The sequence below is a fragment of the Chironomus tepperi genome, unplaced genomic scaffold, assembly GCF_022539635.2.
Source record: "Chironomus tepperi strain 1889 unplaced genomic scaffold, CSIRO-AGI_Ctep_v1 contig_176, whole genome shotgun sequence".
NCBI classification, from domain to species: domain Eukaryota; kingdom Metazoa; phylum Arthropoda; class Insecta; order Diptera; family Chironomidae; genus Chironomus; species Chironomus tepperi.
The window spans coordinates 32,858-49,749 of NW_027226298.1; the positions used below are offsets into that span (position 1 = coordinate 32,858).

Consider the following 16,892-nt stretch of genomic DNA (forward strand, 5'->3'; position numbering starts at 1 on the left):
TTTATCAACTTTTTTTCATTTTAATTTATTAAAAGCCTTTAAAAATGTGTATGAAGAAGATGAAGCACATACGACTCATGATAATGTAAATTTATAATCACAAGCAACACCTTTCATGTGATGATAACGTAAAAGGAAGCTTTTCTCTCCATTTATAATTCAACAGCCACAACTTTATAATTAGTTTAGTGAAACCAAATGTTAATTATACAAATACATCCGGAGATATTCTGTTGCTTTATTTGTTTAACTTTTGATGCTTTTTTTTGCCACTAATTATAAGCCATCAAAACCATTAAGCCCTTAAATCCACCTCTTCATGGCTTTCCAAATTGCCACTTTAATTTTATGATATTGAAATCGATTTAATGAATTGGAAAAACATTTGTAATTGATGGTTCTTGATATTGAGGTTAGGGAGTATGGAGTGTTTTGGAGGCTTTTTTTATGGCGGGAATGCTGGGTTGCTGCTTTTTTTGAAGCCAAATATGATTATTTAAAATCAGGGTACCGATCAGAGTTGGCAATCGGGTGTCTTTTACCATGGACAGCCAACTTCAGCTGGTCACTGGCGATCCCAGGTGGCACAGCGACAGGCCGATCGACTGCCATTAAAGGTGTCATCCGCCAAAGACAAGATCAATTCTTAGTCTGGCTCCTTAAACAATTCATGTGATGTTGTTCAAAAACTTCAAAAAGCCAACCCCCTTCACCCCTATCCCCTCTAGAAACTAGAACCACTTCCTCAAAAAACTACCAACCACGCCCCCCATATAGAGACTCAAATCAAGTCACACAAAACAGCTAAACTAACTTTTCCCAAAACTAAATCTAATTGCCACATTCGTTACGTATGTGAAAATTTTCAGACATTTACTGTCGATTTATTGTCAATGATATATTTTCGTTGATAAAGGTAATCAAAGACGGGAAAAGCTAATTTTCGTGACCTGTTTTCAGGAAACAAACTATATTTTTTTTGTGGGGTGCATATGAAATTTTTCTATTAAGGATATCATTAGCGTCATAAATCTGGGGAAAATCTATGACTTGTAGAAGGTGAATTAGTGAGTATAGAAGGGAAGTATTAATAAACTGTTGTAAATCTTGGTGAAAGTTTGATTATTGTTTTTGAGTCTAGTGTTGGAGCTGAAGTTGGAAAAGAATAATTTAATGTATTTGCTAAGTATTACCTAGAGTAATTGAAGCTTCCAAACATGTTATGTCAAACTTATTAAATTATTGAATTTTTAACACAAGTTCCAAAAATTTCAATTACTTTCCTGGAAAATCCAAATAAAAATTAAAAGTAGTAAGCAGACTAGTATCAAAGCAATGTCCTGGGTGGAGCAGCATTGCTAGAATACTATCATTTGAGTTGTTAATCCATTCCTGTTTCCACCTTTTGTTGGTTTCTTTAAACAAGTTGATTTCGGAAATGGTCGGTAATTTTGGAAATTGCTACGACGCTGTGTTGATTGCAAAACTTCAAAATTAGGAAGATGTGCTCTGTCAGCACCTTGAATTGCTGTTTTCGACCAATTTTGACAGCAATAAAAAGATTTGCCGCCTCTTGTTGTTCGATTGTAAAGTCTAAATTGGATTAAACATGCGTCAACTCAGCTGCACGCGTATTTTTGTCACCAGACGTTATTGGAGACAAGGTGCTATGTAGAGACTACATAATTTTTTGGAAATGGCCAAGTCTTATGAGGTGAAGGCGCTACAATTAATGATCTACTTTGTGTACGACACTCTTTATATCTACAGCTAATAGTGGAATCCAAACCACTTGTCAAGTAGATCCAAGAATTTAACTATAACTTCTACTATATAGTTAACTATTGTTGGGTTCAGGGGCGTATAAAGCAAATCCAAGAAGGTCAGAACATTCACTGGTTGTGCTCCTCGATTGAAACTTATCTCTAAAGTGTGATACTCAGCAGAATTGTTCAAATTTTAAAGACATTTCCATACAAAATTATCATCTATGAAATTCAAAACCCCAATAAGTCAACCTCCACTTCCTATTATTCTCCTCCCTATCCCAAGTACTCATTAATAAATCTTTTAATTAAGCATAATGACTAATTACATATTACTCAAAAAAAAAATAATAATTTTAACCCCTTTCCATTTCTCTCGTTTATTTTCAGTTTCTAAAAACGAAATTTCATGTAATTTTTTTTTTTTCAACAAAAATAAGCAGAACCCATTAATGGACAACGAAAGCAATATATTTCCCATCCTGTGAAAATTCAAACCTGTGTGCATGTAAAAAAAAAGGAGAAAAAAAAAACAAAAATATTTAAAAAAATAATATTAAATATTGATTTTTAAAGGAACGAAAGTTAATTCCTTTCCAAAAAAAAAAAAAAGTATATAAATAAACAGTCAGAAGGGATTGAAAGTGGACATTGATAAAAATATCAGTAAGCAAATATTTATTATTTATAAATAACAACAAGTGTTATTTTATCAATATAAAGTAAAAAGTAGGAACCGACTCTATTTCAACCCTTACTAAGTACATAACATTATCCACTTCCCACACGAGAATTGAAACTTTTTTTTCATATTTCCATAAATAATATTTGAAGAGCAAACAAATGATTTTATGTGACACATTTCGAGTGTGAAAATGATTAACTTTTAATTGCCAATATTTTTTCAATTGTCAGCAACACACATACAGCTAATGGCAGTGGAAGTAAATTATTACTGTGTAATTATATCATAATTATATTTGAGGAGACATTTGGCCTTTTTCCTGTACATGCAAGTGATTTTATTACTATTATTTTAAGGAATAGTCATTATCGCCTTTGATCCGCGAATGCTCCTAGTTCTATTGCGTATTTGAGTGGTGTATAATAAAATATAGACAAGGATATAGAACACTGACGAGCGTAAAACGCTATGCCTCGTTGCCATATATTGAAAAAACATGTCAATCAATTCAAATCGACAGTGAAGGATAGTGATGGCAATAACGGTGCATATTGGCAACAAAAAACTTTCAAATCAAATGCGAATGTTGCCTTGAAACGATACGATACTCCAATCAAATCGACAGAATCTTCAATTTGTAATAATAATAATAATACGCTCCAGAATCAAAGTGGTGAGTATAAAGCAGCTTTAATAAGTATTAATTAATGTCCTAGATGGAGAGCTCAAGGTTGATTAGAGTTTGATTTAAACCTGAATGGTACATGGTATAGGCATGTCGGTGTGACTCTAGAGTTAGGTCTGACTCGCTGAAACCCGTCTGCATACTATATTCATGCCTGCCATGTAGCCATATTTGTCTTTTTGTGCCATGTACCTTGCAGGAAAGTCTCGTACACAATCTTAGTCATTTTGAGATTAAGTTATAAGAGAAGAGTCAATTTTAGCTATTGGGACCTTATCTCGGTTAACAAAGAATTCAGTTAAGACTTATACACTAAGTGACCGACTTAGCTTTGGACTAAAAGTCTGAAAATTTGAAATTCGAAATTCGAAATTCGAAATTCGAAATTCGAAATTCAAAAATTCGAAATTCGAAAATTCGTATACCTGAAATGGCGATAGTCTGTCATAAATACTTCTTTTTTCCTTCGCCGATTGCATAGATCCTTTGTAATCCACAGCCTCTCTCCGGTGGCACCTTTACCTTGCTCTATCGCTGGCTATCTTTTCCCTATTGAAATTCCTATTGTCAACAGCCTGCTTCTGTACGTTTCCTGATCATCCACGTAATCTTTCCCAATCTACAAACTCAGAATGTAAAAATAATAAATATAATTAATGATTTTGCAATCACAAGTTCATTTATAATCATTAAAGCTGAATTTACTGTATCCATGCTTATGAAATGCATCCACAAACTTACCAACACGAGTGCAAAAACTTAATAGAATTATGTATTAAAATAAGAAGCATAAGCATAAGGGTTATAGGAATAAATTTGCATAAGTTTAGATGCGGCAGTGCCATCATTGTCACTGGATAGATGTGATGTAGAAAAAATATGAAGAAGCAGGCAACTGTTGTATAGGAAAGCGCAATGACTGGCATATTTTCTAAGGAAAAAAAAATATTCAATGTACCTTAAATGTTCAGCAGTATGACTCCATATATATAATTTTTCAACTATCACCTTTCACCTCTATTAATGCGACTACTCCTGATGCTCTTAATGGTGTATATACTCCATATCGAATCTCCCTATTCTGCCTTCCATACCTAAGATTTATGATTTTTTGCCACTGTATATATGTATATCCATATACAACCTACATTCATTCATTCATATACACATAGAGACGTGAAACAAGAGCAGCATTAAGAGAGCAAGGAAAAATGAGTTTTCATATTTTTCTTTTTTTTTCATTCATCCATCCGCAACCTGTTAGTGATCGCTTTCTCGTTTTGCACATAATGTCTCTCGCGCTGCTTTGTTCTCCTACAATGCACAGATGAAACAACATTCGTCACAGCTGATGTGATTTTCTAACATTTCATATCATGGTAAACATACACATACATAAATAAAACTGAATTAGTAGGATAATCCGGGGATGTATGGGGTAGTATGAGAAGCATTTGTTGATTTCTAGTGGCTTTAACTGTTACTGGCTTTTGAGAATTTGAATTTGGTACGAAATTTAAATTATTTAACCGTTGAGAATTCAAAATTTTCATTTTCGTTGATAATTCAAACTATTTTTGACCGTTGAAAATTCAAATTTTGCATGACCGTTAAAAATTCAAATTTTTCATAAACGTTAAAAATTCAAATTAGTTTTGACCGTTGAGCAATAAGTCCATGGACTCATGACTCAGCCACCCAAACTGCCAACCCTCCACCATCTTCCTTCACAAAATTTCCCTCAATAAACTGTATATGCACAAAACATGAAGCACAATCCAAGAAGGGAATTAGAAATATGAAAAAAAAAATATTTTTCTGTTTTTGTCCTCTGCAACTGTTGTTGCCGTTCCTGCCTGTTAGTTGCAAAATGCTTTTTTCATCATTATAAATTGCTATGCAGTTATTTTACTGTACAGATTGTTGTAAAAAAAAAATTTTTTTTCCTTCTCTATTTTTTTTTAATTTTGACAATCATAAATCTCTGCCACAAGTGCTTCAACAGTTTGCAGCATGCAATTTCCCAATTCAGAGATATATATTTTGTTTTTGGGTTGGTTGTAAAAGAAATGAAAAAGGAAAGAAGAGAGGTATAAACATGGATATGATTTTAAATTGACTTTAATGTTTGTTGTAAGGAGGTGGGGATGCATGGTGCTAGGGTGTTTATAAAGGACTTGAGTTCCAATAAAAAATAATCAAGTTTTAGTTAAAAAATTTAAAAAAAAATATCGAAAAATGAAAAATTCAAAATTCTGTATTCAATGAGTTTCGAACCCACGACCGCTAAAATGATACATCGTCTCTTTACCAATGTCATTTTCTATTAAAATAATTCAAATAAAATTTTGCTAAACTTCCAACACATCAAAAAATCATCAAAAATATCTCATCACAAAAAAAGTCTAAATTAAATCTCCATTTTCCCATAAACAGACACTACAAGCATGTAGCAATTTGCCTACAACAATTGGCAACACTTTACATTTACCATACATTAACGGAAGTTATTACAAAACATCCACAAAGTAAAGCAACATAACAATTATTTTCGCAACAAAAAAAGAGAATCAACCTATGCAGTTACAGGATGTAATAGTGAAATAATGAAATTCCTGAAAAACTATTATTTCTATGATATAAAATTACACTGCAGTATATATACAAATATCGTCATTATTTCACTATCTACATTCATTTCCTTTTGTTTTATAGGATTCAAGTATTTGTATCTAACAAGTGTTTATTCAACAGAATAGTCGTCATCGTCATCATCATCATCATTTGCCTGTTCAAGAAAGAATTTCGCAATACTTTTTTGTTGTACGAGACAATGCGAGAGTATTTGTAAGCCTCGAATCTTGTTTACCTTTCAATGTTTTGATATGTCGAGCGACAGACTGTTGCTGCTGCTGCTGTATTTTGTTTGTGCTTTATCAATTCATGACTGTTGGTTTTGGAGAATTTAGGTTGCAATACTTTAAAATGAATGTGGAATTGAAATTCAAATTTTTAGAAACCGTTAAAAATTTGAATTTTAAAAATACGTTAAAAGTTTCAAATATTTAGCATTAAAGCAAAATCTCAACCTAAATGTCCAAAAATAGGCTTCTATCCTATACAAAACACAAATCTCACGACAACAATTCCCACCCATCCGCAAAAAAAAGAGAATCTGCATAGCAATTTCCAACAGCTTGAAAGGCAGCAACAACACCGATATTGTCACAAAAATATATATCAACTCTCAAAGAATATGTTGCTTGTTATGTTTACTGATGTATTCAATACAAAAATTATCCTTCCTCTCGCGGTAATATTTCCACGAACTTTTTCGTTACCACACAAATGAAGGAGGCAAAGGAATGAGTTCAAAAAATATTGATTTTTTTATATATATCTGTCATACAATAACAATCTGATTTGCGGCTTTGCATTTCACTTGCCTTAAAAAAATTCATGTTTGTTATGTTCGTCAACAGACGACGAGTGATATTGATTTTTGTAGTATGTTCCTCTTCTTGATACGGAGGAAGTATGTGCTTAGTGTAACATCAAAGGAATTTCTCTTCTGTCTGTTGTTGAGTTTGACTTTTTTTGAAGAGTTTTTCGTGAAAAATTGTGGATTTTTCGAGGGTTCTATAGTCGATTTTGTGATGAATTTTTGAAAATAATTGAGAGGATTTACTATAACTTTAGCTTGGGATAGCGCATTGTTCAGTATCAAATATGACTGATGAGTACATCATGCTTATAGTGTGACAGATTATGTATCGATTAGGAACTAATATTTTAATTGGATTCTTGTATGTCACGGAAGGCACACGATATAGAAATGACTGAAAATCCAGCTTGAGTCCAACTTAACTATGTCAAGAAGCTGGATTTCATTAAATATCGTCTGAGGTCACAGTCATGTTGGCCTGAGGGCGGATTTTCAGGCATTTCTACGCCATGTGCTATTTGGGTATGCAGTCTGCAGTATAAGTTGATCTAAATTTGAATTTTGGGATGAATCAAGCAGTCTGATCTTGATTTTTAATCGATATCTTGGTGAACCATGTACTCCGAGTATTTACTTACTTACTTCGCTGTCCGTACAGATCAACTGTGATCCATGGCCTCCCTCAGATGACGCTTGAAGCTGGCTTTATACATTCCATATGAGGCATTCAAATTGCTACCAAGCAGAGCTTTCCGCTCCCTAAAGACACTAACTAGCTACAATCACTAGAATCACTCGAGTGCCACCTATAAGAGACTAACAAAGACAATAAATTCTCACCTCAGTACTTCAAAAAAATAATTCATTTTAAGCAAGCATTGCATATAATATAATAAATTTAATTTCAACATGTCCTCCACTTCAATCTAGAATTTATTGCTGAAAAAAAAAATTAAGTAACTCAACTATTTTTTGTTTTCATCGAGCCATATAACCATTAACAACACCGTTGTCGCTGAAACAGCACCAAAAAAAAAGAATTGAGGAAGAGAGAGAAAAAAAGTACAAAATTATAACATGCTTAAAAGCACTAAATCATAATAAGCGACAGCTAAAATATGATGTTAAATTACGCAATGCTATTAAGAGACCGCCCAAAATTATGTTTGTTTTTCCTCTTCGTTATTCTTTTTTTTCCTCTCCCTTTCACGTTCCTTGTGTGGCTTCTTCTATGCTGTTTATTTTAATGATATTAAAATTCATATTTTTACTATTAATATTTTTTCGAGGACTTCTTTTTCTGGAATTTTTGAGGAATAAAAATAATTATTTTGATTTTTTCAAGGGTTTGGTATTGATTTTTGTGAAATTTTTGGGATTTTGCAGGAATGGGTGCTGCTGCTGCATCACTTCAATTGTTAGATCACTAGAATTGATCAACAGTTATCAAAAATTGTTTAAAATTTAATCAAAAATGATCAAAATTGATCAACAAGGTTCAAAAGAGTTCAAAATTGATCAAAAATAGTTCAAATTAGCTCATAACAGTTCAAAATAGTTCAAAAATTGATCAAAAATGTTCAAAAATTGATCAAAAAGGTTCAATAATGTTCAAAACTGATCAAAAATGTTCAAAAATTGATCAAAAAGGTTCAAAAGAGTTCAAAACTGATCAAAATTGTTGGAGTATTGATCATAAATAGTTCAAATTAGCTCAAAACAGTTCAAAATATTCAAAACTGATTAAAATCGTTCAAAAATTATCAAAAATGATGAATTTAAATCAAATATAATTGCATGTAAAATCTCAATCTACTTTAACACAAAACAAATTCAAAGAACAAACAATTCCAAATTCCCAATTCAAACAACAAAGCAGCCGCTTTACACCGACAAGTGTCCTCACAGTCATCACATCAATTTTTCATGACTTTTGATTGAAATTCATTAAAAAAAAAGGAATCGAGTGAGTGAGTCAAAAATAATAATTTGTGAAGTGCCGAGCGTCATCAATTAAAATTGAATTGAAAAATAATTAGACAATCGTATCAGAATCTGACCCCCTACCTAACATCTCACCCCATAAAATCTATTGACAAGCATACGCACGTGGATGCCGATAAAAAAAGTTGAGTCCGAATATGAAAAATTCATTCGTGCGGCAATTATTTCATGATATTCATAAAGTCCCATTATGATTATTATTTGTTGTCGCTCAGTGCTATTAAAATAGAGAAAAAAATTTAATAGAAATTCAACAATTAAATTTTATCGCTATGAAAAATTACTTTTTGTTCCTTATAAATAAATACTTCCGACCTAACCCCTTTGGACTTATGCAATCACCGCGATAAGTCTTATGAGTTGCATAAATCTTAGGCGCACATAATTAATCATTGCTTTTAAAAAAGTCCTGCAGTAAGCACTTAAGGAACATTACAGCTCCTGGTTGTATTTTATTAAATTAAATGAATATCCAAACGATAACAGCAGTAATAATTTTGCACCCCCTGCAGAAAGCACTTGCGGACCGTCTCTCTTTCTTTTTGATCAATAACGAGAATGTAAAGATTATTGAAGGCAGAAAAAATTTGTGCGTGTATCCACACGTAAGTGTACATGTAGCAACAGGAATGTGAATGAACATGTTGCGTTTCTTATCGGATATATCGTTCAAGCGTATCTGATACCTCAATGGTAAAAATACCAAAAGTAATTACTGTGTAAATGTTGCCTCGACAATTCTGATTGAATTTTTTTTTTGGGCTGGTGGAAGTATGGGGTCTATTGCTTATTACGTTATGTATCAACTTGAACGACCCTCATCCCCATTCGGTCTTTCATTACTAGAGATTGAAACTGACTCAGATTTTGTATGGAACAAAAACTCGACTCGACTTCATATGAAATTCAAGCTTGGGCTCTGGCTGTTACAAAATCAGGATCAACTCCCTCCCCGTCTTCCCAAAAAAGGGAACGTAGTATGTGATCAAACCCCTAATGTTGAACTTGGAATGTCGATGTGATGGGGACATGAAAATTGAATTCATATTTAAGTCTACGTAAAATAAATTAGATGTAAAATTTGCTCGATTTTGAACATTCCTACGCTGACTGTGAGTCTAAATTCCATCTCGACAATTGAGAATCTTACTTCCTTAACCCTTGAAATGAGTCTGATTTTCTTAGGGACCATTCAACTCTCTGTACCGAAATCCCCATCGATCTTTCATTGTTTGAGGGGTAACACAACCTCAATCTCACCCTCCATGCTTCCTACCCTTGCCCAGTCATCCCTTCCCCTAAAAGCATTACCTAATAGCCGAACAATCCCTTAGAATCTTCCTCAAAAAGCAATGAAAAATGATTAATTTTGCAACAAAAGAACGAACCTACACAAAAAAACTCTTTTACTAATGTTCTCAAAATATTTTGTAATATTCAGTCCAAAATAGAAACAAATGATTGTAGGGTAAAGTTGAACGAATAGCATGAACAACAAAAATCAGAAATGAAAACCGCAAAAGAAAGGCTGAATCATCGAAAAACAAAAAAACAGAAGCAAAATTGCAAATTTTATTTTCGTGAATGCCGAAAATGAGAAACTTGACCGTATTTTGGAGTGGTTAATGAAAAACTTTTCATTTACAAAACTTATGGAAATGTTCTTGGCTTTATTCAAGCTTCTTTTCAATGCAAATAATGAAATGAAATAATTGCGTGGTTGGAATCGGCATAATGAATTAAATTTGTGAATTTTGTATATTTTTTGCGTATGTTGAGCATTTACATGCATTAGAATTTACTCATTGGTGTCCATTTATCATAGCCATTGTTGTTTAATTGTTGGATATTTTAATAAGGATGTTGATGAATATTGTAATGAAGTGAAAATACTTGTCATATCTGTGATACATAATTTATAGTAATTGGAACTTGAGGTCTACTAATTGTCTTCATATTCAGGCATGTCATTAGAATCCACATTTATACTCAAATAAGCAGAAGAAGCTTGAGAAGCTCAAGTTTTTTAAGGTCGGCCTCAAAAGTAGATGTCCTTGAATTGCTACAAGGATTTAGAGTGGTATCTGAAGCTCTGGCAAGCTATACAGATTGTACATCCTTGGTCACAATTAGTATGCATTATCTAGATGCTAGTATATGCTCGTATGCTTAGCAAAGGAGACTCACTCAGTTCCCCAATCTTGAGTACTAAATCCAATACAAGAACCAAGTTTCGTGACTTGATATCACTTCGTGGCCTGCAGCCTCGGATAAACTATAAGCTACAGCCACACACTGCAAGCTTATGCATCTAAAATGCAGGAAATACAGGCCTGCAGAGTTCATGACCAAACCCCATAAATAAGTGCATATAACTCAGTCATTCCTAACAAAACCCATTCCATAAACATCCACAGCCATCATATACCCTTCAAACATCAACCCCTTGACAAGTGACTTTATAAAAATCTCAGCATATCCCAAATAAACTTCTTCTCAAACACATAAAAGCAAAACTTTCATTTCCATATAAAAATCTGTCAAAAAGTCACATTTCCTAGTTTTTTCACACTCGATATTCGACGTGACTCTATGTTGAAAACTACTACAGAGCATATTCTACTTCCATTACTTCTTCTTAAGCACGAATAAAAAATAAAAAAACTACATACCAGACTTGAAAGGTTGTTGTAACTCATGTATTTCATCAAAAATCCCTCTGATGTATATTTCGTTAACCTAACCAAAAAAAAAGTAATATTTAATATTGAAGGTAGAATGGGAATATAATCGTAGCAGCATATTTGTGACGTGCTGCACGCAATTGAAAATATTTTTCCATCCCACCCACAATTTCTACAAATATTTATTTTTATTTTTTTTTTTGGTATAAAGAAACCTCAAAATAATAGAAAAGAAATCTCCTGCTGAATACCTTTTGATTATGCTCATGGAGATGGAAATAATGGATGATTTAAATTAAATATTTTGTAAAAAGAAAACTTTCTTCATAATTTTTTGTGTGTGTGTAGCACTATTTGGGTATTTCACTGAGCAAACAATAGAACGGAAGTATTAACAAAAAAGTTAGTTCCACTTTTGATTTTTAGTGCCTTTGCCTTTATAAAGGAGAAAATTAATTAATTAAAATTTTAAATAAGATTGATTCAATATTAGCTTAATAACAATTTGATTATGGAACATAATACAATAATAGAAGTGAAAGCAGTTCCAAAAACAAAGCCGAGTGATAAAATCAACAAGTTCTCCCCAAAATAATCTTTGTTGTGTTAGTAGTCGTTGCTGTGGAGCTCTATAGAAAAAGACAATGTTTATTACAGAATGGGATGGAATTTTATATTAACTATCTCCTTGATATCAATCTTCAATGTCGGAAATTGCCGTTGAACTTTGACCCAAATTCATAATTGACCTTCACATTTTGAATCAAGTTCCAAAAAATGCCGTTAAATTTTGATTCAAATTCAAATTTGTCGTTAAAATCTGAGTCAAGTTTAAAAATTGTCGTTAAAATTTGATTCAAATTTATAAATTGTCGTTAAATTTTAGTTCAAATCCAAACTTGTCGTTAAAAATCAAGTTCAATAAAGTTAAGTCGTTAAATTTCCATCTTATCATTCAAAAATTTACGTTGAAAATTAAGAAAAATTCAAATATCGATTCAAATTAAAATTTTCCGTTAAATTTCAACCCAAATTCAAAAATCGCCTTTAAAGTTTTCCAGCAAAAATTCAATTTAAACTTAAGACATCCCAAAATATCCAACATTCACCAGCAATCCCTCCATCTCCTATCATCCCCACAAAAATTGTACATGCTGTAAGAAAAACCATACAATAAAATTCAATTACATCATTAAATTACACTAAAAGAAAGGAAGTTTTAAGTGAGCCAAAAAATAGGCATTTTAAATGTATCTATATCTACATTTATTGTTAATTAACAAAAAGTCCATTAAGTCTACACCTCCATACATCCATATTACATTACATAAAGACCTCACTATACTTCAATATAGCTTTTTATTCTAATATAATTTTCAAGCTGTTATATTCATGAAATAATTAATTGTGTGTATGTATGTTATGTATTTACTCTTTTATGTATTTACGATAAGGGTGTTAAAAAAGCGAATTTGAGTAAATGGATAGGAATACAATGAGATTTAGACAAAGAATCATTGGAACAATGGGGAGTAGTGATGGAAAATTGCAAGAAATTATATTTTTTTAAGAAAGTTTAGAATTTAAGTGATTCTTTAAATTTTGTCTTTTAACGGATTTTTAATATTTGAATTTTGTAAAAGTGTTACAACGGTTTTCTAACATTTAAATTTGAATTTTTGAACAATTTTATGAGATTTTAAAGGAAGAATTTTAACGACTTTTTGAAATTTAAATATTTTTTTAAGGTTTCATAAGATTTGAAATAAAATTTTCAACGGATCTTTACGATTTCAAATTGAATGATTAATCCAACGTCAATCATGATCAAAACAGACAGGAAATTTAAATTTTCTTCCATTTATTATGCAGAAATTAAGCATTTTAATTAATAAATCTAAATAAAGCGTCCATCCAGTAATTTGACCATCCACCATGACAAACTGAACCCCCACCCTCAGCACACATTAAAGAACTCTCCGTATGATATTTTTTTGTCAGCATCAGTAATGAAAAATCATTGTACAATGCGTGTAATGAGCAAAAAGAGGAAGAAGATAAATGGATGAGCATTCTCAATGGTCCATAAGAAACAAAACAAATCGTAAGATTACAGTAAATTCTTTAACGTTCCCACTCGTATAATGAAAAATTAAAATTCTCTCGACGTACTTCCGTCAAACAATCCTAATTAACATGCCTTGCATTTAAATGAGTCAAATGGAAATAAAAAAAAAAAAAAACAAGCATTTTAGAATGGAAATTTTTTTTTTCTTTTTGTCGTCGTGCTGTTCTGTTTTGAATTTGATGAGTTTGAAGGAAAGCATGAAACTTTTTTTTACGACTATACTCAACTTCAATTAAATGTCGTAAATGGAAATTTTGCTTTTTTTATTGCTGTAAGGAGAACAAAAAGCAATTGTGGATGTGAAGAAAAATTTCCGTACCCATATATGTGACTGAAAAGTCATCAAGCACACGCATAGCATACACTAAGACACATAAACTTGATAAATATTGAAAATCAGTAGACATTGAGTGGCAGGATTGAAAATAGAGAAAGAAATCTTCAACAAAAAAAAAGGCCATGCACATACACAAAAAGGGACCATGAACTTTTCAAAATGATGAGGATATGTAGATTATGTGAAGGGGGGAAGTGAAAAATTTGGGGTGAGATAAGGACCAGAAACACACAAAAAAAAGGTCCAACAAGTTGATTGCGTAAACGGAAAACATACCTACTGGCAAAGAAGACGAAAGAGGAAGTTACTATAAAGTAAATAAGCAACGCATGTATGTTGTGGGATTAAAGTATCGAAAAATTATTTTTTATGTCTAGCATAGTTAAAATTTACCTAAATAATCGGATAATGTTGAGTGAAATCAAAAGGAAAAATTTGCTTAATAATGTCTGCAAATATTGGATTAATTGCTGGATGGGAGGAAGTTTTGAAATATGTCAAGTACATTTTGTGATTTGAGAATTGAGATTTTTTACAAGTTTACCTATCAACTTAATGTACTTCGTGTAATTCAGCTTTAACTTGTTCAATAAAATTCAGATTATTTATCTCAATTCAGCATATCCAGCAAAATTCACATTATTTAGCTCAATTCAACGTTTTCAGCGCAATTCAATTCAGCTTATTCAGCACATTCAGCATATTCAGTTTATTCAACTCATTCAGAATATTCAGTCTAATTCAGTATATTTAGCTTAATTCAGCGCTTTCAACCTAGTTCAGCATTCAACTTAATTCAGTGCATTTAGCTCAATTCCCATTATTCAGTTCAATTCAGCAAAGTCAGCTCAATTTTGAATATTCATTCTAATTCACCCTATTCAACGTGTTTAGCCTAATTCAGTACATTCAGTTCATTTCGGAGTATTCAGCTGAATTCAGCATACACAGCTTAATGTCGAATGATCAGCGTAATAAAGTATACTCAAAGATTCAGCTCATTTTAGTTTATTCAGCCTAATTCAGCTAATTCAACTTAATTCAGCTTATTTAGCCTAATTCAGCATATTCAGCTAAATTCAGCAAATAGAACTCAATTCATGATGTTGAACTAATTTCGGATTTTCCATGTCAATACAGCATATTTAGCTGAATTCAGCATAAATATAGAATATTCAGCACTCTTCATCCAATCCAAAAGCAAATTTACAAAGTCACAAAAAAATCACGAAAATTCAATTTCTAAAAAATTACACAACAAAAGTATCCCACTGGACTCATTAAACAGCTCCTATCGCCTCTTTCTCTTCATCATATATTTCATGTTGAAAAAAAAAAATATTTATTCACACAAGTCACAAGTCCATTTTTTTCTATTCTCTGATTCTCCTCTCTCCCTCTACATAATAAATTACATTCACTTTAAATTCTCAACAAAACAATTAATCATGTTAATTAATACATTTCAAACTACAGACAAAGCTTTGATAATAAATCTCTCCCCATTATATTCATTCTCCTTATTTTTATGTCAGAACTGACACGTTTGACGTATTTTGATAAAAAAAAGCATAGAAAAATGAAGTTGAGGAGCACAAAAAGGAACGAACATTTTTTTACTGTTTTGGGGGAAGTTGGGAGCAAGTGAGACGTACAGTTGAAGACACGTAGTAATGGTCATTCGTGATTGCAGGAAGTGCATTTATGGCATAAAGATTTAAAACAATTCTCAACAATTAACGGTCAAAAAATATTTGAAAAATAACTGTAAAATTGATTTTGAATATAAAACTGAAGAAGTAAATGACAGACAGACCAAGAAGAGCAATTTCCCTTTTCTGATAAAAATGCTAAGAATATTCAAAAATTAACGGTCAAAAATTTCTGATTGCTAAGAATTTTTTTAATACTCATTCTCAAAAATAACGGTAAAAAATCAAATTCAAACGGCTTAGCTAAGCCGATTTTTTAGCCGGCTAAAATGAGGTGAATGTCAAGTTGACAGACAGACAAACAAGAGCAACATCTCTTTTTTGATAAAGGATGCTAAGATTTTTTAATACTCATTCTCATAATTATTACGGTCAATGTAATGTTGTTGTGACATAATTTTTTCACCCCTTTTTTCTGCCATTCTCGTCTTCCGCCTGACTAAGTAAGGAAAAGCAGTCAGACAGCAAAATGTCTGTTTTAAATTATAATTTCTTGTCGTGACTAAATAACAAGAACAGCAACAACAGCAACAATAAGCAGTAAAAGATTTAAAATATGATATTTGGAGAAAGTTTATTTGCCATGAGATTATTTTGATAGCATTAAAAATTATAATTTCTTGTTCTGTTGATGACGCTTAAGGTGCTAATGGGAACAAATTCAACTACTTTTTTTTCTTATGCCTCTCATAACTTTTATACCTTCAAATCTTACAGCTTACAATTTTTTTGAATGTCAAAAGCCTTTTAATTTTTGCTCACGCCATCGGATATCATAAAAAGTTTATGTTGAAAGTTAAGGCTATAAAAGAATGTTTTATGGATGGAGTGGGCCACACTATTTGACGATTTGCATGATGAAGTCACCCTTCATGCTTGCCTTTAACTTTTTCATTTTAAGTATTAAGTTTATTTTAAAAATTAAAGTAGTTTTGTACAAACTTTTTTCATTGTGTAATCCAGTTCCTTTAAGTATTCTGTAATACTTAAGGGCTGACTAAATGGGGCATAATTGTGTCAAAAAGAAAATTGAAGGAAAAAGTACGGGTTTTGTGATTTTTATGATAATGAAAATGCAGTGATTTTCATGATTGTGGAGAAAGGGTTAAAAGGAGTTCTGTTGATGCTTATATGTATGAGTATGAGCATGAATTCCAATAGTTCTTATGATTGATGTAATCGTCGTGAGCAATGTGCAAAAAAATATGTGTTTGAATTACATAATTAAAAATTCTGGATAAGGGATTCGAACATATACCCACCAAATAAATCTTAACTTTGTACTATGATGCTAACAATTAGACCAAATGTGAATGAATTTTACTTTTACACATTTGACTAAAATTCGTATAAATGGAATGAGATTATTGTACTCTGAACTGTCTCGGAGGTCACACGGTAAGGAAATGATCGAAAATCCCACACAAGACCTGCTTGATTCTGAAG

At 31.8% G+C, this 16,892-nt stretch overlaps 1 protein-coding gene across 1 annotated transcript in view; it reads left to right on the top strand.

The window, feature by feature from the left end:
- Window positions 1-16,892, top strand: part of LOC139089230 (zinc finger protein 37 homolog) — a 41,668-nt gene that overhangs the window by 6,209 nt on the left and 18,567 nt on the right. Inside the window, exon 2 of the mRNA XM_070638702.1 lies at window positions 2,157-3,124. Coding sequence (XP_070494803.1) covers window positions 2,920-3,124 — 205 coding nt within the window. The 5' untranslated portion in view covers window positions 2,157-2,919. The remainder of the gene's footprint in view (window positions 1-2,156; window positions 3,125-16,892) is intronic.